The 23720-nt window shown below is 44.3% G+C and overlaps 1 protein-coding gene across 2 annotated transcripts in view; it reads left to right on the top strand.

Moving 5' to 3' along the window:
- The window catches only part of LOC138497642 (polyamine-modulated factor 1-binding protein 1-like), a 2990269-nt gene that overhangs the window by 2751255 nt on the left and 215294 nt on the right, over positions 1-23720 (top strand). For both annotated transcript variants that reach the window (XM_069621237.1, XM_069621238.1), the window contains one exon: positions 7667-7737. In XM_069621237.1, the coding sequence (XP_069477338.1) occupies positions 7667-7737 (71 nt within the window). The remainder of the gene's footprint in view (positions 1-7666; positions 7738-23720) is intronic.

The following is a 23720-nucleotide window of genomic DNA, read 5'->3' on the forward strand; positions in this document are numbered from 1 at the left end:
AATGTTGACGCAGACTAGATATTGCTTTACAGTGTTATTGTTTGTGTTGGTTAAATGCACTTTCCTGTCCACGTATATGGCATTTTTATGCATTGGAAAAGTATATTAGGGTAACCTCTATCTGAAAGTGTGTTATTTTCAACAAAAAATCCCCTACAATAGAGCAGTTATGTCTTGATATAAGGCATTGTACATATGGTAAGTGGTCTCTGAGAGGCTTTACAGTGTTGATTGGTGATTGTGATATACTGAAGTGATCCCTATGTTTCTTGCAAAAAGTAGTGCATACCTTTTTGATGTAGGTAGCCTCCTTATTGACTCTAGGTGACTCTTAGAGGGTAGACAACATATTAGCTAGGTGATTGTTAATGTCTAGTCAATTCATTATATCTAGCTGAATGGTAGAATGTAGCCAGTGTATTGATTATAGGTGAATTCAGAACGTAGCCATTGTACTGAACATAGGTGAATGTATAATATAGCCATTGTGTTAATTCCTAGTGAATATATAATGTAGCAATGGCATTGAATCTAGTTGAGTGTAGAATGTAGCCATTGTATTGAATCTGGGTTAAGGTAGAAAGTAGCCATTGTATGGAATCTAGGTGAATGTAGAATGTAGCCAGTGTATTGAAACCAGGTGATTGCAGAATGCAGTCAGTGTATTGAAGCTGGGTGTATGTAGAATGTAGCCATTTAATTAAATCTAGGTGATTCTAGAGCAGTGGTCTTCAAACTTTTTTGGCCTGCCCCCCCCCCCCTCGTGCACAAAATGTGGGCAGGCTGCCCCCGGCTCCAAAAAAGCCACATGGACTGTAAGTCCAAATGGCTATGAACTATTGCACGCCGTCACCACACCCGACTCCCAGTATAGTCCCTGCTCTCCCCCAAAAAATACCATCCCTGTCTCCTGGGCTCTGCAGTGCCTCAGAAGGAGAGCTGATTTTGGCATGTGGGTAGGGGGATTTTGCAACAAAGGCATTTTTAAAATGCCTTTGTTGTACAACCCCACCCCACCCTAACCACCTCGCCAAAATCAGCTCCTCAGACCAACACAAACACATTCACACAGAAAGCACTCTATCATTTACATGAGCACCCATCATAAACTCACTCCTAATACAAGCATACGTGCATCCATACACATAAATAAACAAAGGAACATAAACTTACCTTCTGCACCGTGCTTTAGATTTCCTTCCAGCGCTTCAGCTCCTGCATAATGAACAGGAATCAGGAAGCAAGAGTGTGGGTGCTGAAATGGTCTGCTCCAGCCTGTTCTGTCTGTATGTGCAAGGAGGCGCAGGAACTCCCCCTCGCACCTAGGCATGCAGTTCCCTAGCCAGCACCTCCAATGAACTATGAAAGTCTGGCGAAGCAAAGAGCACCCCAGCCTTGCATGGCTCATTGAGGATGTGCGGCAGGGGAGCTGTTTCCCTTTGACAGTTCAGCTAGCCCAGGGGCACTCAAGCTGGGAAAAGCAGCTGAGGGAGCACTCAGTGTGTCACTGGCTGGCTCCTAGGCTCCTCCATTATGGGTGATGGGGTACCCGATTGAAACCCCATCACCCATTATGGACGAGTCGCACCTGCCCAGGGCTCTCCTTTGCCCCGCTTTTTCTTTCCTCCCAAAAAGGGCAGTAGAGCGGAGGACTTAAGTTACCTCCAAAAAATCAGGTCAGTAAGCAAACAATACCAACAACAACAAAAAAAGGTGCCCCATGGAAGCATATGGCAGGAAAGCATCATAAAGAAAATCTTTCCTATCCTGTGTATATCTATATTGTTGCAAAAATGAATGTGTTTACCAAATTTACGATGACCAAGCCAGAGTTATTGTAAGCAAAGGTATACCTTCTCAGCTAAATGTCATATGGTTAGGTATAGCCAAACTCGTATGATTAGGCACTTCAGCGTTGGCATTTTCAAAGGCCAGCCAAATGATGTGGCCATAAGTGAAAAGAAAAAACGTACCGTTATGTATACATAACCATATGCCCTTGTAGGTATTTATTATCAGGTGGCAGAGTCTGAGCCAGTAACATTGATCAATACTTTGACAAAAAAAAGCTCTTCATGGCATAACGTGCGTATCGTCAAGAAAATGTTCAGAAAGGTACCAGTGAGTGGTGCTGTGATGTCTTCAGATCAGTACTAAAACATTGGATTGTTTTAATATTCTTGTAAAGGCATCTAAAGGCATCAGTATGTTTTACTGTATTTGCAAGAAACAAGAAAACAGAATCAAAAAGTGGGAAATGAAAGCCTCAAAAATGAGCGGATATGTGGGGCTTGCCCTCATTTCTAACGATATTTTTTTCGGCCCCTCCACCCCCCCAAACCTGGGAATGAGGGGGGCACGCTCCACAGTTTGATTACCTGTTCTAGAGTGTGGTGAATGCATTGAATCTAGGCAATTGGTAGAATGTAGCCAATGTATCGAACCTATCACACTCCATGATTATGGAATTTAGCCGAAGGCACTGCACAACACCTCTGCCATAAGAATGCAGCTACCCATCACGACAAAAATTAAATAGGTAGCTACACACATAACTGTCCTGCCGTCTCACCACCCATTAACATGCCAGCTAGACATGGGTGGCTAGCAGGGACATGGTCACTCCTCCACACGCATACTAGCACTTCCTCGAATTTCCCATACCTGGACTTTGTTCCCCTGAGGGCGTTCAACATGCTCCGTGTTGTGACCATATCAATGGTGAAAGGCGCTATACAAATGACTCATTGCTTTACATTACATTACATGTTTTGTTTGACCATGGGATCTACAAATGCAATCCGAAAAGTGTTCTTTATCGTTGTGAGTCGTACGTGTTTCTAATGTTTACAAGATGTTAGGTTGTGTTGCTGTGCTTGTGTACTACACCAAATCACCACGTGTATGGATTATCCACTTGTCACATTTGTGAAGAACCCTCATGATCTTTATGATCCAGAACAAATGCCTTCTTAAGCATGTCCCGCTCAACCATCCAATCGTGTCAGCCCAAAGAGGACAACAATTACCATGTGCCACTCCTCTAAACGTCCCTATTTTTTTAAAATGGTTTCTGATAGGTGAAACACATGATGTGATCTGTTAGTAATGATTAACAGTCTGCCCTCGGTTTGCTGCTTTGAAAGAAAAAGGGGTGTAGACCTTGTCCCAATAAAGCACCTGGAAAGTATTAATTATTTCAAAGCGCTTACACCCACAGTAAAGACTGCTTCAAAAAGTTGGTAAATAATTGTGGACAATAGTTAACGGTGAGGCGAGATGGGAAGAGGAAGAATGGATCATAGCATGAGCAATTGAATAACATCTTAAAACGCCCACTAAGAATCTTCATTGCTTCTAATTTTTAAGAGGTGATTAGTATTATCCCCGATGGGACCTTTCTTTGTTTAATGATGGTGTTTCCATGTCCCTTTTGGGGTTGCCCTTCATTATATTGTTAATTTCATAAATGCACCAAAGTCCATACCAACATGGAGTTCTTCATTCCAGGGGCAACATGTCTAGATCCCTGCCGCACTATCAATAAACACTTACTTTATCCTCTGCATTCAGACCTTTAATATCCTTCATGCTCCTGTAACTGAACACATTTCATCACCATACCAAATTTGTTGATCATATTCTACCAAATCCATCCTCTATCTCATGCAGGGAAATTACTTTGCATAAGATTAACTATCCAGTGGGAGGTGACTGGTTCACAGAGTTGCACATGGCTGCCTTGGTAAAGGCAGCATAAGCCAATGGCACTGATTACATGTCATAACTAGCAGATGGGGATTTTTTTTGTATTTCAATATATTGTGTTCCTTATACGTCACCAAAGCTCTACCCATGTATTAAGCGCTGCTGAATGAGACCAAGAGAGTATAGGGTACATCTCGCGATAAAACGGTGTCCCCAGTGATAGAACTCAATTCACAACTTGACAAGTCTTTGTGTGTTGATGTGTTATACTCATTGTTAGACAGAAACCTGTGCAGTTCCCTCTGGGACCACTGCAAAAGATTTAGGACTACAGGTGTTTGGCAGTAAACCCACTTGGTAGCAGTCTGTACCACACAGATTCACTTGGTAGCTGTGGCTGAGCAGTCAGACTTCCCTCAAGAAGAGTTAGGCCATATTTGGAGTATACAGGATAGGGCAATTTACACAGTAGAACAAGCAGACACTGATCAGAGCTTGGGTGTAAAGATATATAATTATTTATTTAAAAACACATCTATGGAAAACACACTGGCACTAATATGGCAAACAACTTCAATCACAGTTACTATAAGTATATATCAATCCCATAACAATATTTCGACAAGTCTAGGTTCAACGGCACCACTTATTTGCAGACAGAGGTGAATGCTTTAACCTAGATGGCACTCTAGTATTCGTTAGAAAAGGAGAGAAAAAGGCAGGGTATGAAACCAACTCAGTACCAACACTTTTACGAAACAAATGCAAGGTGAGCAAGGCACGGTCTACTGTAAATCACAAAGTTCAGAGGCCAGGCCCACTCTGAGAGAGGCAAGGCTGTATGTCCCAAAAGTATCACAGTGGAAATGCACTTCAAGTCTTTGTAGCAAAATGTCACAGAAAGGTTGGACCAGTTTAGAACAAAAGTTTAAGAAGGTCTGGAGGCGACCCAATGGGAAGGTAAGGATTTAAGACACCTCACGCTAACCGTTTCAAGGGAAGCCAGGCGCACACAGTACCTTGAGAGTGAAGAGGCAGCTCCGGCGGGGGCAGTTGTTCCTGGTGGTGGATGCAAGTCGGGGCTTTGCCAGAAGATGAGATGATCTCGTCGTGAAGGAAAGTTGAGGATCGTTGCACCACCAGGGAAGAGACCAGCCGCAGAGTGCTCAATCATAAGGCATCACTGTTTGGTCGCGGTACAGTGGTTAGTGGCTATCCGTTTGCCGTGGTGCTCAGCACGGGCAATTCGACCACTAGACGTCCTGGAAGCGAAGAAAAGCAAGGGACTGGTTGTTCCCACCAGTCAGGGGAAGAAGACTCTCCAGCAGGGAGATCTCCTCTGTCGTTGGGAAGTGGTGAGATGGTTCAGCAGGGCTCCACCGGAGGTGTTGTCGTTGCAGGTCGGCTCAGCTTTACCCTCGTCGGACTCTTAGGTCTTGTGGCGACTTCTGAAGTTCCAGTCCCAAAAGCCCAGCTTTTATGCAGAAAACCCCCATTCATTCAGCCTAGCTGTCGATCAAACATGCTAAGTGGTGAGCGGGGCGGCTCACCACTCGGGCCAATCACACCAGAGTGCGACTTGAGTTGGCAAGGCAACTCAGTCCAGGGTGCCTAATCCCCCTCCCACACCCCCTGTGAGGGGTACCCAGACAGAATGGCACCACTCTGGAGGGCTCCTGTGCAGAGGCCCGCCAAAAGTGGAACAAAGGGCTCAACCTTTGGTTCGGAGTTACAGAGGCGAACACATACGCCATTTTAAAAACCGAGTTCTGGCAGAAAATACCAACCGGTGGATTTATTTAAGGCAAATAAACCGGCGGTATGTTAGAGACTAATGCGAAAAAGTATTAGCCTGCAACAATGGGTAGAATCCCATAGGAATATATTTGTGGTCGAATATAAAAAGTAGTATCCACTGCCACCAGCCAAAACTCAACGAGGGGGACGGGACAGTGCCCCCTTCAACAACAGACCCAGGGGTAATCGAATTACCCCTACCAGTACGTCCACAATAGGATGGTTTGTACTGGTTCTGTTAGTAAATTTAGGTCTAGTAAAGCCAATGGTGACTTTACATGCCCTGGGAGACAGTAGTCAGTCCCAGGGTATGGAGTCTATGGTGGGGATCCTCTAGGACACCCCAGTGTTACGGCACGGAGGGTGCGGTGTAACACACATAGCAAAACACATGAGGCCCTATGGTGTAAAAGACCCCATAGCCCATAGATCACATTGACATTCAAAGAAATCAACCACAATCATGTCCAAGAGTGGGAGGAAAAAGAGTCTCACTCTTGGCAGGATGAAAAAAACAAACTCCAGGAATCCAGCAAAGCTGCTGGGGGACTCACTAGGTTAGGAAATTCAGCCTAAACAGAGTTCTCCCTAACACTCATGCAGGTTCTCAAAGCAGTTTACCCTAAATGTGGTCTACTAAAATAGGTTCGATTGCACGTCAATGGTGCAGTGCGAGAGTCCCTTGATCTGTTCCACCTGAGAGTTGAGGGAGTTCAGCTGTTGTGGAAGCCAGTAGTAACTTTCTCCCTTTCTGAATGCTGGATCCTCCTGCCGTTCCATCATGACAGAGGAGTATTTAAGTCATAATCAGCTGCCATTCATCACAGTAGGGAGATATGGTTGGTATTTGTTGTTAATATTGGGTTGCTGTGAGGTGAGGGGGTACAACACAAAGGGGCAGGATATGGGACACACAGGGCCCATATACAACATTAGCACCCTCAGCCGGGGAGCCAGCCAATCTGGAGGCACAGAACACGGGCTGACAACTGCTTGTGTTAGGCCACTTTCCAAGCCGCCTGATGGCCTGTTCCCCCACCCCCCACCAACTTATTTATTTTTCCTTCACCCTCCCCCAATCCCACTTACCTGATTGCTGCGGCAGCGGGACTCATCGTAGCTCGTGCAGCTCCTGACCCCGCTCCATTGGGCCACCATGGAAATGGAAGAGGGGCTCCACACGGAGCAACGCCTTCCTATTCCATGGCGGGAATGTTGGTATAATATTATCTCTCCTTGAACGGGAGGGCATGAGAGAAAATACTTTCCATTTAAAAAAGAAACTAGCACCTGTGTAACAAACTACACGGGTGCTAATGGCGATATACCCCTCAGTGGCAGGCCAACTCTGTAGGTAACGGCCCGCCACCCTTGTTGAGGGATGCTTACTGTGCTCGGGTCCTTAACTTGTGCAGCAGGCCATTACCTACAGGGTCGGCCCACCACCTAGGGGCATATCACCTCATGAAACAATTCCTGGGTAGCTTTCAACCTCGCTGTGTATTCCACCTCGCATTTCCAAGTGCATCATAGACCGCTCAGGCTTTGCTCCCATTGTCCATCAAACCGCGTTCTAAATATGTCTGTGGAATATATCCCGAAGTTGATAGTTGCCCTTCTAGAACCTGGTTTTTAGCAATCCGTTTATTTAAAGACATTGAATAACCATTTTAACAACTTTGCTCATGTTAAACCTATATTTAAGCATTCTTTGTATTCAGTTAAAAGCTAATTGTGTCTGTGTGTAAGTGGAGCTCCTTGGATAAAACATACATGCACGCTGTCATTATTTGGACAAACACATGCACTGTGAATAATAATGTAGATGATATTGCTAGTGATAATAACAAAGATAATATTGTGTTTATGGAGAGTTTACTGATATACGTATGCAGTGGCGAAGCTCTGTGCATTTCAGGTGTCAATGCAATGCAATTATATGGATACTTGGGATAGTAAAGCAATGATCTGGATCCGGATGAGTTTAATTTAACACAAAACCAGAAGTAGCACAATCGTACATCTGTACAAAGAGAAAAGAGACAAACGATGAAACCGGAACGTTTTTTGTTGAAAATGTCAGCCTTGTCCTTGGATAAACTGCTATTTGTTGTCTTTATTTTGATGGAATAAATAAATCGGTTTCTCTCTTTATGCACAGGCGTTCAGAACTCGTTCGGCGAATCAGGAAGCTCTTCTGTCGCAGCTGAGAGGCCAACTGGAAGTTCAAGAGTAGGTACCATGTGGGAACGCTGACGACGCACAGTCTCACGTGGTGGTATATGCGCCATAGAACGCTGGCAGAGCATGAGAGTGATGGCTACTGCGAGGCACCACACGGACAGCTGATCATTCATGTTGTCAAGACCTTGCTTTTGAAAATCAAAATGATATTTCAGCATGGAACATGTACACAAATGCTCCCCTAATCCTATATTTGTTACTGGTGCCTGGCCCTCTGAGCAGCCTGCTTGGACGCTGGGATCTCTACCTCTGGGCATGAAATGGTAATATGTTAGACACGCTGCATGAAGTCTTGTGTATAGAGATGTCAGGTTTACTTTGAAACATAAACATATTTTTATTCATGCATTGGTGCTTATAGTGATCAATGTCAGTATGTGGCGCACATTAGAATTTGTTTTTGATCAGTGAAAAGCAATTATTCATGAAACTCAAAACAGAAGGCAGAGTTGCGAAAGAGAGAAGAAGAATTATGGCTTTCTTACTGTGAGGGTAATTTTAATATAGACGAGCTTGGTCCAAGTCCTGCAGTTTGGATTGATAGATTATCTTGGAGAACTATCATTTCAATAATCTCAATGACAGTGCTGCGCTGGCTATGCGCTACAGTATTATAAATTAAATTTACTGCAAATGTCATTGCAGAGAATATGGAAAGAGATCCGTCATTTGTGTTTGTGGACGTTAAGATAGGGCGGAATGTAAGATTCTGCGAGTAACCATAACAAAAGTGATGTATTAGATTGGGCCGGCTGTACAATTCACTGAAAATATCCTTTCTCCATTACCGCTTCATTAATATACTTGAAATACAGCACTACCTGTTTTACTAGCACTGACTCGAGAGTCCGTTGCTGTGCTGCCCCTCTTATTGAGGGGGTGGCACCTTTGTTGGTAGTTGACATACACCTAATGCAATTTGGTTGTACCATTTGGGTTCCTGTAAAATAAATATTTTTTCATGATAAATCTAGTGTGCTGTGAAAAACACCAGCCGTTTCTGGGAAAAGTCAAGTATCGGTAACTCTGCTTACAGAATGATTAATGGACATGTATAAGGGGGTGTGTGGTGATGTGATTGATGCCAATTAATACATGCGAGGCCTTAATGATCTTGTGGTGATGTGCAATTGAACATATATAGTTGGTACTGCATAGAGGACATCTCATGAAACTTTAGTGAAGTCCTGCTTACTGATGTACGTGTTAATGCTCTCCTTAGCTCCCCAGGTCGGTCGGTCAGTCTGTCTTTTGCGTTCAATACTGTGGATCACTCACACTTTGGAAAAACTGCATTGGAATTTCGGGCATGCCATTGTATTGGATTCAATTGCTCCGATCTAACAGGCCCCAAAATAAAACATGGGGAAAACACAGCAGGCTAAAATGGTTATGCACCTGTATGCACATCTTATTAACGATTATCAGATTCATAACCTAATTTCAGTGGCATGAGACAAGGTCCAAATACACCCCCAAATGTAATTTCATGGGCTGTATACTGTGTCCTTTGCCAGTGCTGTGGTCTCTTGGCATCGAGGCTTGTCTGAGTGGCTTTTGTGTGTTGCGCCTAAGCCTGGGTTTACAGGCGTGGAAGTCTGATGGGCTATGAGGGGGGCGTTTGAGAATGATAAGGATCCAGGTATCAACTGAAACTAAGATAAACGTTCTATCCTGCAAAGAACCCATAATGGGGGTTAGGGTGTGTCTGTATGGCTTAATGCAAAACCAGAAGTAATTTTGCCTAAGCCGCTCTAGTGTGTGCATTAACCAACTTTCATCCTGCTCTACCGTGCAGGCACACACTGAATATCAGCATGTATGTGTAACTATTACTCAGAGTGCAAACCACCAGCTACTTTGTGAGGATGTGCTGGAAGCCGGATCAATATGAACATTTCGAAAATAAAATTTTGAAGGTCAAAATACCGATTTCTTTTTAGCCCATTTGACAGCAAATATATGTTAATGTTGAAGGATATTTATACCGCGTACTATAACCACAGGAGTGGTCCCGTGGTGTTCTGTCAGATCTGAAATGGAAGAGGGTGGGATTGGTTATTAGGATTGATCAGGAAAACTGCAAGAGAGGTGTGATGTGCTGTTGGCAGCTTCAGTTCGTTTAACACTGTTCGCTGAGCTTAGGTGTGTTTCTTGGTTGTTAGCCGTCATGTGCAGTTTGTTTTGTTGTTGCAGTGAAGTGCATGCGGTTTGTAGTGCTTTAAGAGGTGTGGTTGTGTTTGGTTAGAGTTTGAGAGGTGTATGCGGAGGGGTGAGGTTGTTAGTAGGGTTGGTTAGTGGCATCACTATCTAGATTTGATGCTTGATAACCTCCACAATTCCGCCAGATGTGACACAGGCCAATCTCCACAATTCTATCCATATATGAGACACATGACCATCCTCAAAACTCTGCCCAGATGTGACGCTGACCAATCTACACGATTACATCCAGACTTGATGCATGATTATCTTCACAAAACTAAATGTGATGCAGGCTAATCTCCACAACTCCATCCAGGTGTGACGCATGATCAACCTCACAATTCTATCCAAATGCGACGTAGAGTAATCTTCACAACTCTGCCTAGATGTGATGTGTAATTATCCTCACACCTCTATCCAAAGGTGATGCAATCTAATCTCCACATTTCTATTTAAATGTAACACACGATTATCTTCACAATTCTATATAGATGCCACGCATTTTTAACTTCACAATTCTTTCTAAATGTGACACATGATTATCTTCACACTTCTATCTAGATGTGACGCATGATTAACTTCACAATCCTATCTAAGTGTGACGCAGGCTAATCTCCACAATTCTATCTAGATGAGACCCCTGCAGCCTCCCCATATAACCCTCCACCTTTTTAATTAATTTAACCCCCCCACCCATATATATACACGGTAAAATGGGGCTCTCAAATTTGGTATTTTGGGCTTCTTAGTAATTGCAAATTACATTTTGATACCCTGGCAGCCCGCATATACTCTGAGGTGACGGAGGGTCCCCAGGAGGATAAGAGCATAAAGTCCCTGAATGCGCCTACACTTGTTTTCCCCCTATTAAATGTCTGCTGTAGAGTTGTCCTGATGAAGAGGTGCGTTTTACATCCCCATCCATGCTGCATGGCTTTGTGCCAGAGAATGTCCATCCGGGATGTGGAAGATGGCATTCAACCCACTCACCACTATAGTTTGCGGTCAGAGATGTCCTGTCCATTGAACGTTTTTTGTGACTTTCCAAAGTCCCCTTCAACTTATAGCAGTGTTCATAAAATGCACATGTCCTTCCAAAGAAGCCTATATTCTGTGGATAATGCACTTTCCGCTTTTCGATGCGAAAGGCCTACCTGACAGCATGGCCCATGCAAAAAATTACAGCATTCATCCAAAGCACCTCGATTGTGTCAATTTCTCATGATCTTCTATTGATTACTATCTCATACTCAGAAGACACATTCTTGGGGACATGGAGAGGGCATGCAACACAGTCCTGCCTTCCTGATCTTCTATTTTGCCTAATTCAATCCCCGTATGGACAACCACCCAACGATGCTCATGTCCATTTCCGTCTCACTGTGATTTGTTTTTCACTAGTCCACTAATCTAGTTCTTACAGACCCTGCTTGAAAGCTGGTATTTTGCATGCAAAACACAATTTTGCTAATGTGGATTAATGTGTTCCACTTGGCGTGCTCTCTACTTAAAATGAAGGTTTACACAGGGCAAGGAATGCAGATAAAATACTTACAGCAGTTTGAGGTTGAGAGCTGAAGAAACCATACAAACAATATGGATTGGTTCCTTTATTCTTAAAAATTACCAATTCTTTATTAATTTGTTAACCAATCAGGAAAGATAGCACAGCGAGAAGGAAAGGAGTGCTCTGTAAAGCAGCAAATGTGCGCATTCATGGGCAGGGAAGTGCAGGAGGAAGGCCATGGAGACAGCATCTTAAACCCTGACAAAGATGTGGGCGAGGCAGACACTATGCTCTTCTTCCAACTCAACAACAGCCAGTGTAACCTATTCTTGGAAGAGAAAGTATGTTACTCATGAGAAAAAAAGATCATCCAGAAAAAAAATTAAGGTCAATCTTCAGGTCAAGCTGCTTGACCTCAAGAATCCTAATTAGGCAGGACTGTGTTGCATGCCCTCTCCATGTCCCCAAGAATGTGTTTTCTGAGTATGAGATAGTAATCAAAAATGCGTTCAACCACTAGTGGGGTGCCATTCGGCTTTGCCCAAATTCAGTGCATATCCATATTGCCTAGCTTGACGTCAGCACTCATATATATTGAACCATTGGCACTCCATGCCCTGCACACTCAGTACTCTACCGTAGGAATGTCACTACCATTTTCTTTTAATTAACTGCATCATTATAAACCCCATGGTGGCCTTCACGCCGTTGACATCTGCCTCAACCAGCCCCTACATCGCTGACATCTACATGGGGCAGGAGCACAATACAGAAGACTGCCATTCATGCCAGTCCATGCAAAGAAATGCCTTCCTCGAGTGTGTCACTAAATTGTACACCTTCATCCAAGAGGGTCTGGAATGCACTCTCTCCAAGTCTCCTGCTTCGGAGCCCATTCACGAGAAGGACTGTTCTTTGGAGGAGAAGGGGGTAGAACAACACTCTGGGCAGGGAAAACATAGAGAAGGTAATAGCACACATGAAGGTGAATGGAAAAAACTGCACCGTCACAAGAGTTTGATCCCCCAGCACCTTTTCTAGACACTATTCTTCCTCCTCAAAAAAGAATAGTTGTCGCTCTCATTATAGGGATGATGATGGATTGTCTGCAGAATCACCAACCTTGATGTAACCATTTCCCACCCACGCTTCTGAGTTAGAGCAGTGGGAGGAATTCAGGCAACAGATGATCTTCAGTCCTCGCAGCAGTGGTGGAGCAAGGGCCCACAGTGCTTTGACAGGCCAGCAGAGGTACCTATTCATACCACAACTGCATGCCTGCTGGTTCGGTCCCACCGCTGGCGAATGCACCCATCCAGCGCCTTTCAGTTCTGTCTTTGTATTTTGTAGTCCTGGCGCCGACTTCCTTTATTTCAGCGTTGTCCTGTGCTGACACCGCGCCAGATTTTAATTTGGATGTGGCACTGAGGGGTCAATTCTTCCTAAAGAGGACCAGAGTTTTGATGATGTGGGAAGTCCTATCCATTATGGACTGAACACTTGGATTTGAGAGAGGTGGAGGATTTTCCAAATAAATGTTACTACCCCGTGGCTACCCTCACTGATTTGGCTTCCAGTCTTCAGTATAGCAGTGATCTGGACAACTCCTCTGAACTATTCATCATGCAGGCCACTGCATGTGGCAAGCCTTATACTTCTTTCCAGCAAATCATTGCTAATGTTGTTGACACCCTGGGCCTGTTGGCTCTACTGAAGCCAGAGGTACAGTTTGCTCTTCCTGGTATCCTGGACCAGGGTCCCACAAAAGAAACACTTACCTTTTAATCTGACAGTAGATTTCCTTCTGTTGGCTTGGCTGTATGGTTGAATCTGGCCTCCACACTGACTGTGTGCCATGGCCTTGGGAAGAAGCATCACCTGGCTCCCATGGTTACAGGCTTTCTATCCATGCCCCTCACTCCCGAGAGCCTCCTGGTTAAGGCCACTGCAGTGTGCTTGAATTCAAATACATGTCCATCATTGCCTTCAGATAGGGAATGCACAAATCTGGATGCTTTTGGCTGAGAGGAGTTTTCTTCTGACAGCCTCGCCTTGAGGACTGTAAATGCCACCTGCATCTTGGCTAAGAATGACATGGACTGTGGAATGTCTCCTGAGGCAGCAGAGAGCGTCTCCAAAGCCAAGATATAAGAAATCTTTACTGCCGTTATAACTGATGGGAATGGGGTGGCCAGTCACATTTTTCAGACAGCCCTGGATACAGCAGACTGTGTTCCGAGAGTCATGAGATGTGCTCTGACATCTGCACACATTCATCTGGTGTTGCCCTTGGTGTTCAGGATAAATGCTTGCATATGCCCTTTAAAGGTACCCTCCTATTTGTTCAAACGTTGAATGTGTCTCTGAAAACGTTTGAGGTTTTCAAAGCCACAGCAAAATCCTTTGGGCTAGCCAATCAGCAACAGCCTGTCTGCTCTCTATACAGGGTTTTCCCTCCGTTGGCCAGAGGTCGGGCAATCTGCAGCAAGTAAGGTCGGATGCATTTTCCATAGCAAAATAGAATAAGGGGGCTGAAGAGATCCTGAGTTGCCTAGTACTTCATTGCCTCTAGGATCCCATGTCCAAAACCCCTCCAAATTGAACTGTAACCGTGGTATAGACTGTCCTTCAATGTCAATGACTGGCAACACACTACGTTTGATGATGCCTGTACCCTGCACGTAGGCTTGCAGAGATATTGCCTCTCAGGGGTTGGTTCATTATTGCATGTCCGAATTGGTTGCAGGAGAATTGGTTGCAATTTTGTATTGCGTATTTTGCGGCATACATATGTGGGGGGTGGGTTTAGGAATATCATTAATGTATATATGTCATGGGTATGGGTTGCAGGGGGTCTCACCCGCATACATATGCAGCAAAATGTAGCTCTCAAAAAAAGAATTTGACCAATTCTCCCACAACCAGATCAATTCGACCAAACCCAAACCGCCTCTCATTCATTCACCGTCGTCCAGACTGTCGTCCTCCTTGCTCACAATGGATGAATGGGCGGTCATTTTTCCATGCCCACACCGTTCCCAGGAGTGCCTTCTCGCAGTCATTGAATTGTTTCTCCACAGAGGACAAAGTCTTGCTCACGTACGAGATTACTTTGTTGACCTTGTCGTGCTTTTGATATAAAACTGCTGTTAGGCAAGTATCTGAGAACCCCATCTCCAAGGGTATGCAGTAATAAAATTGCAGCAAAAATATCACCTGTGCAAAGAATTGTGGCAAAAATGCCATGGTTTGACCCAGTACAGGTGTACCCCGTTATACCATTTAAGGGGAGCGGGGGTTGCAGTGGTGTCCCCCGCTCCCCTTAAATGATATAATTGGTCTGAAGGTTGCGAGGGTGTACCCCTCATTCTTTACATGGATTGCGGTGGCAAAACCATGGCCTTTTTGCCGAGATCTTTTGTGTAAACAGCCATTTTTGCCACAATTTTAACACATGGAACCTCTCCAAGAATAACTCCTTCTTTATGGGGTAAGCGCCAAACAAGGATCCCGGGAAAGGCTTCTTTTCAGTTGTTTAACTGCCTTAGCTTGTTCCATAATCCACTCCCACTTGTCTCTGGCCTTTAATAAATGGACCAAGGGTCGAGTGACCACTGCGTAGTCTACAATGAACTTCCGACTATAATTAGTGAGTCCAAGAGTAGTAGGGTCTTTTAATTTCAATAAAGCTTCCACCTTCTTTGCCTGGGGATTCAGACCCTCAGGGGTGTTCTCGTGCCCTAAGAGGTTCACTCAGGTCTTACACTACTGTGCCTTGTGAAGGACAGTTTTGCTCTGGCTTTCTGCAACTGGCTCAGAACATAGCAGAGTTCTGCTATATGTTCCTCCCGTTGACATTTTGGAGTTGTCCGAGAAGTGGTGTGAGGGGAATTTGGTGGCCCTCGCCCTGTCAGAGTTGTGAGGAGGTCTTTGGTCATGCATCTGCTGCTCCCGGAAAGAGTAACTGTCCCTTCTCCCAGAGTACTTTGGGTATTGGAAGTTTTCCCTATAATTTTCCATCCTGGGTCTCCCTTCTCCCGGGTTCAGGGATCTATTGTCCTGGAAGCGGGAACAGAGCAGAGGATTATTCTTGAAGTTCTGGTTCGGGGCTTCCTCTGCGAAAAGTTCAGGTTGGGAGGTGGAGTAATACTTTTTACCTGAGGTAAGTTTGGCGGGAGATTTCCAGGGGCAGTACTTACCTGGTTAACCCCCCACCCCCTCTGTGCCAGGGAGTGTATACATACCCCAGGATTGGCTTTTTACCCCTATATCTCGGGCTTACATAGGTGGCAGGGTCAGATGGGTCACCATTCTATTACACTGCCTGACTACCATTCAAATGAGCTGGGTCAGAGGGTCTCCTCTGCCTTTATTTATGTATTTATTTATCTATACATTTATACAGCGCACGTAGCCCATAGGCATCTAGGTGCTTACAAGGTAATTTTTACTTAGCATTTAGGAATATGGTAACAAACTTACAACTTTTCAATATAAATGGTACATTGAATATAATATTTACAAAATATACATGGCAAGTCATTACGCAGATTAAAATTTTTGGTATTGTTAAATGTCAACCTGATGATAGGTGCCTAGTGTCAGTGTGCTGTTACTCAGTGTCGCATCTAAAGAGTGGAGTTTTTAGCTTTTTTCTGAATGACCAGAATGACGTGTCATTTCTTAAGTGGTGTGGGAGGGCATCCCACAATTTGGGCGCTATCACTGGAAAGCAAGAACCTCCTGCTTTCTGTTTCCTGAATCTAGGTATATTGAGCAGATTAGTATATGCAGTCCGGGTTGGTCTATTGGTACTAACTTTGCAAATGAGGACAATGAGGTATTTGGGTGCCTTCTTTGTGATACATTGGTGAGTCATCGTTAGGATTTTGAAGTTAATTCTGTCTTGAGCAGGAAGCCAGTGAATGTTTCTTTTAGTGGACGAGATGTGGTTGTGTTTTGGGATGTTTAATGCAGCCTATATGGCGTTATTTTGTAGTGTTTGTAACTTTTTAATGTTTCTGATACCAGTTCCGGCAAAGAGAGAATTGCAGTAATCAATCCTAGACAGTATCAGTGCTCTTGCCAGGGTGATAGTATTTTCAGGGGAGAGAAAAAGGCGGCTTGTTCTTATCAGTTTGGCTGTGTATGTGGCTGAAGAGACCACAGCATTGATTTATCTATTTAACATGAGCTCAGAATCAATGTAGACTCCCAGGGTTTTTATTTCGCTGGCTACTGGGATAGTATTGTCATCGACGATAAACGATTTGTACTGTTGAGGGAGGTTGTTGAGTTTCATTTTATTACCGATTATGATAAGCTCAGTTTTATCATCATTGAGGCATAATTCTTTGTTTGCCATCCAGGCTTGGATGCAAGGTATATTTCGTTCAGTATTTTGGAATCAGTGTCTTAAGATCCGGTAATTGGTTTGAGAATCTGGGTATCGTCCGCATAGTTTGTATACGAGATACCCATATTGTCAAGTTTGTCAAATAGAAGTTTGGTTGAATGCATTATAGAGAGTGGATGAGACACATGATCCTTGTGGTACCCCGCAGGTTACCGGGACCGGCTGGGCTGAAGGGGAGTCTGAAAAGACTCTCATGGTCCGGTTCGATAAGAATGATCTGATCCATTTAATGGATTCTGATGAAAAAAGGGCTGCAGTGTCCAAATGTTGGCATAGGATGTCGTGGTTTACTAAGTCAAACTCAGCGGAGAGTTCAAATAGTAGGAGGATGCACAGATTTCCATTATCCTTGTAGTGATCCATTTGCGTCTTCAAATCAAGCAAGGCAGTTTCCGTGCCATGACCTGGTCTGAAGCCGGATTGACTTAGGCCTTGGAGCTGATTGTCCTCAAGATGTTTTTGGATTTGCAGGTACGCTGCGCAATCTAATATTTTAAGCAGGAAGGGCACGGTTGTGATAGGTCAATAGTTTGTCGGGGTGTTTGGGTCTAACATAGGTTTTTTAAGCAAGGGTAGAACCCAGGCTGTTTTTAAGTCATTAGTGACTGTGTTAGAGGCAAATGAGTTGTTGATGAGATTGGTGATAAATAGCACAAATTCCGATGCACAGTTTTTTTTACCAAGGTTGCAGGGTACGTATATACTTTACATCTAGAGGGTTTTAGACTTTTGATAATGTTTATTGTGTCTAAGTGGAGTAAAAGAAAATTTAGATACCTTAGGGGTATCTGTTGGAAGTTCTGTAGATGGTAAGGTATGGTTGAGATTGAGTTTGGATCTTTTTAGGTCAATTTTGGATTGTACGAGTGAGATTTTGTCGGCAAGGGCATTCTGGATATTAGAGCACCATTGTGCATCTTTAATCGTATGATCAGTGTGGAAGCTGGGGCTTCCAGTTCCCTGAGAATTGTGAATATTTCTCTTGTATATATTGGGCATTTAGGATTCTGTGATTGTAGACTTCACTTTTAGATTTGATAGTTTCAAGTTTATAATTCTTGGCTCTATTTTTGAACATTGTTTTATTTTCAAGAGAAGGCGTTTTGATCCATTTGTTTTTGGCTGATCTTTTTTGTGCCTGCAAGGCTTTAAGCTCGGGGCTGAACCATGGATTAATGTGTGCTGGAGGTTTGGATTTTTTACTTTTTAGTGGAGCGATTTTCTCTATAGCTGCAGTCATAGTTTTGTTATAATGGCTGACCAGTGTTGAGGGGTTACAGTCCAGATATGATGGATTTAAGATAGGGGTAATCAGCGGTAACATATTGTCTCGGTTAACATTTTTCAAGTTTCTCGATGGGGCCATCAAAGTTGGGTTATGCTTTTTCAAGTTTTTAGTGATAACCGTAGTGGTGAATGAGATAATATTGCGATCGGACCATGGTGAAGGGGTGTTGGACTGGATAATGGTAGAGCAGTTAGTATCAGCTAACCAATCCAAGGTGCTCCCTTTGTCATGGGTAGAGGAAGTAATTCTTTGAGTAGATCTTTGGGCATCTAACAAGCTCGCTAGGAGGCTTGCGTTTAGATCTAAGGGGTCATACAGTCCTAAATTGAACTCACCCATGATCATCGCTTTAGAGTGTGGCTTCAGGTTATGGGCCACTAGTGACGTAATGTTATCTTTAAAGGTAGAAATTGGGCCAGAGGTTCTGTAGATAGTATGAAATGTAAGTGTATATACAGGTGTAAGAGAGTTTTTACTGTCATGGCTTCACCTGAAGTGAAAGGTAGTTCAGGGGATATTCTGATGTTCAAAGCTTCTTTAACTAGAAGTGTTACTCCTCCTCTTGCAGTGGCTCTTTCTTTTCTGTATATAGTGTAGCCTTCCGGAATAGCTATGGATAGAAGGGGACCAGAAGCTGCGTGGTTTCCGTGACTGCTAAGAAATCTAGATCGTTCACTTTTAAGTCATCTGCAATATCCAGGGCGTGAGCTGTAATGGATCTGGCATTGGTGAGGGATCCTTTTAATGAGATTGTCTGTGGGCTATTTCACTCAATAGTAGTATTTGTGATGTGACTAGAGTCGTTAGTTGTATTAGATTGAGGGGTAGCAATATTAGCCTTGGGTTGTTGTACAATGGCAGTATTGGTCAGAGGTTGTTTGGCATCTTGCAGGTAGGGTTTATGCACAAGAGTCTTGTGTGTGCGAGAGGATAGTCTGTTCATTCTCAGTATGCCTATGATAGGTTGTGTTGCCCAAGGTATCGGATAGGTTTGGGCAGTGGGAATTAGGTTTGTGACTATGTTCAGATGATTGGGTGAAGATCTAGTAAGAGGACGATAATGGGTTATAGGATCCTTCAAGGATAGAGTATTCATGTACTTCTTGTGTATACTGCGGAGGCTAATTGATTTCTTCTCAATTGGCCAGAGATAGATTGTGATGGTCGGGTGATCAATGGAGTTGGGTCAATGGGAGGTGTAACTATTGTTATGGTAGGAAGGTTAAGTTCAATACTTGGTGACAGGGGCTGTTTAGGGCCTTTTGTGGACCAAAGAGGTGTCAGAGATGTCAGGTTTTGTAGGGTCGACCTTAGTATGATCCTTAGTGATGGGAGTAGTGGTAGTTTGGTGAGTGTGGAGCGGGAAGGGTGCAACCTTGTTGAGGAATGGCGTGGGGCATGGTATTGGGTGGTGCCGGGCGCACTGGAGGCGGGCTAGTCTGTTAGCAAGGTGGATGTAGGTGCTTGCTGTACATGGTGGATCCATGGATGTAGTGAGATGTGGCATGGTCTCTGCGTGACAATTGGTTAGTGATGCTAGTAATGCAAGACTAAGGAATGAAGTGTAAATCAACATTTCCTTTCTAGCGGTAGGCTGTGTTGAGGGGTGACTAACAAGTGTGGATAAAGATAGGATAAAAAGGTGATATTATTTCCAGTTTGCCAGACTATACATGGTCCAAGTCAATACAAAGGTAATGGTTTTACTAATTATACTGTTAGGGCCGATCATACAATTGTTCCGTTAAGAAAAGCCTACTGATGACAAAATTACAACATTGGAATTTGACTGGAATAACAAGGCGCATTGGTATCAATGATATAAACGTAGCACAAGTGTTCTTGTCAAATACACGGTAGGACGGTATAAGAAAGCACAGGTCTAGAGAAGCTAGGGACTAAGCGCAATTGACAGTATGCAATACACAGCGGATGGGAACAACGTAGCTCGAGTACTCAGAAGCTACAGTTGCCGCGACACGTATTGAAATACTAGCGCGAACTAAAAGTAGTTCAATTCAGTTAACTGGACACAGAATGCAAATAAAATAGCAGGCAATAAATGCATGGTTAAGTACGTATACAGGGCATGAAAGCTTGGAAGGGCGTACATTTGGCTAAGTAGCACAACGTGAATGTACAGCAATAGACGGACGTTTCGCAAACTGATTCTGGATTAGTTTTACGTGATTGTTGTAATCTGTGGGTGCTTAGCAGTCAGACGAAGGGAAAGTCTTGGCTATCGCAATTCTGCTTGCTAACGCGAGGCTGAACGGCTCGTGGGGTTCGGAAGGCACCGGCACTCACGTGACAAACAGGGGTAAGCAGGGCCTTGTGTGTGGGCCTTAGGTGGGAGGCCAACGGTCAACTGCTTGCTCCCAATTGGCTAGTTTTCAATCTAGCCTGGCCAATCACAGAACTTTCAGATGTAAGTAGGGAAGTCAGGCTTGGTTGGGACTTCGGGAGGACAAAGCAGCCATTTTGTCAGGCGGCAGCATTGGACAGTCTGGTGCGATCAGGCAATGTAGATAATAGCAAAATTGAATACCTCATGGTGCAGCTCAGCCACAGCAGGTAAAATCGCAACACTTTTTGAATCCTGGTCAGATGAAAAGTGCAAGAGATGCAAATCTGTTAAATTGCATGCAGTTGAAGATATCAACTCTTTTGAAGAAAAGCACACGTTGAACAGTATGCAAAGCCCAGATGGGTTTACCTTCTGCGCCGTATGCTCACAGAGCTTTCCGGGTGCTCCATCGACGTAGGGCAGGTGGGGCACAGCATCAGCAGGCTGGCAGGCAGATGAGAGAATGGGGTAAATTCTGCTTGTCGGCAGATGGAGTATTTGTAGGCATCCCCTTCTCAAGATCCAATGGAGGGGTGGTTTTTCACCTCCACCACCTTTGCAGCGGCAGGTGTAGTAGGGGGCTTAGGCGTTTTGGAGTGGTTTTTACTCTCAGTTGGCTTCTGGACCTCGTACATCCTGGTGGCCTGTTAAGTCACCCATTCCAGGGTCCTGTGCTCATGAAAATCCCACACCAGCTGAGTCATGATTTATTTGGGGAGTGCATGGAAGTAGGTGGTCACAAACTGCCTGCTATTGGTGTTCATGCATTGGGACCTTGACACAAATGCGTGTTTTAAATTCTGCACAAACTCCCTAGGCACCTCTTCCTCCCCACATTGCAAGTTATATGCTGCCTTATGGGCCTCGTGGGTTATGGTGGGTGAAAAATGTTTCACTATGGCCGTCTTATAGGTGGACCTTTTGCAGTGATCCTGATCTTCCAGCCCTACAAAGAAGCTGGAGTATTCGTGGGGGGAATGTCAACATGACAACCTCCATACAATTCACATCATTTTTTATTCCAAAGGATGTCATCATTTGCTCATAAAGCTGTAAGTGCTGCCATATCGAATATTTTGCAATTCTTGCGGTAGGGAGTCAAAAATCTCTTTATGGCCTTTGTCTGTCGAATCGGGTCTTTAACAAAACCCTTTTTCTGTTTGACAGTCTTCCTTTTCCTCTGTACCCAAGTCCACTCACCTTCTGACTCAGGGCTGCTACTCTTTCTAGTCCATTCCCTGTTCTGTATGTGATCTGTGTGATTGGGAATGCCTCCCGGAGTCACAGGGTCTGGACCCCTCTCTCCTATGTTACTGTGGGCTCTCATTTCCCCTGTAGCCTGCTTTTTGCACAGCAGTGCACCTATTTGCTTCATCCTTCCTTCCAAGGAGGCCGGGGGAATCCCCCCAACCCCCTGAATGTGCAGAGGTTTTCAGAATGCTCTTCCAAGGCCAACGCTTTGGATCTTCTCTTTCTACCAAGAAGACGATGTGGCCCCTATATAAATACATTTTCTGCCAGTCCAACTCTCGGATTTTCTCATTATAGGTGTCTTCATGGTCAGAAGTACTCCCACTGGTATTTTGGATTTCCCAGGACAGACTGGTCCGGCCACCTTCCCTTCTGCTTGGTAAAGATGAATATTCATCAATATCTAATAAGGATTGGCCTTCTGGTTCAGTTGGGCTAGGCCTGGGTGAGTCCAGCTGCCACATGTTTCCCTGTTCTTGGTGTGTGGTGTGTATGAGGTCAGTTGCCATCAGGACATTTGAATTTGTGGCTAAGTGGCATGAGGTCCCTGTTAGAGAGGGTACTGCCCCTTTATAAGTGGGTGCTTTTCCATATCCTGACTGGTCAGGGTGCCTCAATGCCTATATGTATTTTTCAATTTCACTTGTCAAACTCTCACACCTCCTTCTCTCTGTCTTCATTTCCTTATGGTATAGTGAGAAACTTGAAGGTGTCTCACCCGCTAGTCCCCGGGGATATGTCATCCAGCTGTTCAGGACAGGGCCATCACTTTTGGATCCAGTTTCTGGGGTGAACCTGTGCGGGAGGATCACCTGGGGGAGGAGTCTTTGGGAGTGGAAGTGGGACACCGGAAGGCGAGACGCAGTATCCTCTTCCATGAAACAACAACCCCCGGCCCCCTTTTCCAACATGAACACCTTCTCACAGACAGCCCGCCATGGTACTGTCCTTGGCTCCTGCAACAAAGCAGCACCAGCAAAATCAGCACAGCCAGTGAGTTGGGGAGACTGATACCAAACTGGTCTGTGTTGAAGCCAAGGTTGCCAGCAACATTGTATAGTGAAAGCTGAAATGAACATTGTATGAAGCGTATGTGATAATCAACGCAAGTAAAATTGAAGAACAAATGTGTGATTGAACTTTGAATCCAAGATACGATACCTTAGACAGAGTGGTCCGGCACTACATGGGTGCTCATTTGAAAGTCTCTGTAAGGTATCCAACAGAAAGGTGGCAAAAGTGAAAGAGTGACAAGGAATTGTGAATTGAAGTGGTCCTGCAGCGAGATAAGCAAAATCCTGTGCACAGTCGAAAATCTTCGATGTTAATAACGTAAAGAAAGTTGATGACATTGAAGTTGGTCCGAGTCCGGCTGGCGGAGACTAATTGAACAGTGTGTTAAAGAGGATCTGAGCCTGGCTGAGGGGGATCTGAGGTGAATAGTGAATCACCTGAGAAATTGAGTACTTGTGAAATCTGAAAGAGGAAAAGAACGTATTGTTTGCCGCATCAGGACTTCTGAAAGAAGAGACTTTGAAAGGCAAAGAGACCTGGTCACGTAAGGCCCTGATGCTAATGATTGAACTGTATTCTTGTGCTAGAGAAACCAGAGACAGTGCTAAGCTCGAGTTTACCGCCTTGTCCCATTCTGAAAACGTGGGGAAGGGAGGCCAACGGCCTGAACATATTGACATGTCATTTTTGTTTGTTTATTTATTTATAATGCGCACCAGACCCAAGGGTATTAGGGTGCAGAAAAAGGAAAAGAGGATTGTTCAGCTTAGGTTACATTGCTGTGCATTACAATACAATATATTAATCAACAGTGCTGGCATATATCATACAAATGAACAAGTTGTGGCAGAAAACATCAAGCAACAATTATATACAATAGTGGTGGACAGTAGTATGGCAGTGCGGTAAAGGGTCAGATGTCATGCTCCTTAATCCATTGAAT

Source organism: Ambystoma mexicanum, chromosome 5q (genome assembly GCF_040938575.1).
Source record: "Ambystoma mexicanum isolate Mex_15411 chromosome 5q, UKY_AmexF1_1, whole genome shotgun sequence".
In the NCBI taxonomy this organism is placed as follows: domain Eukaryota; kingdom Metazoa; phylum Chordata; class Amphibia; order Caudata; family Ambystomatidae; genus Ambystoma; species Ambystoma mexicanum.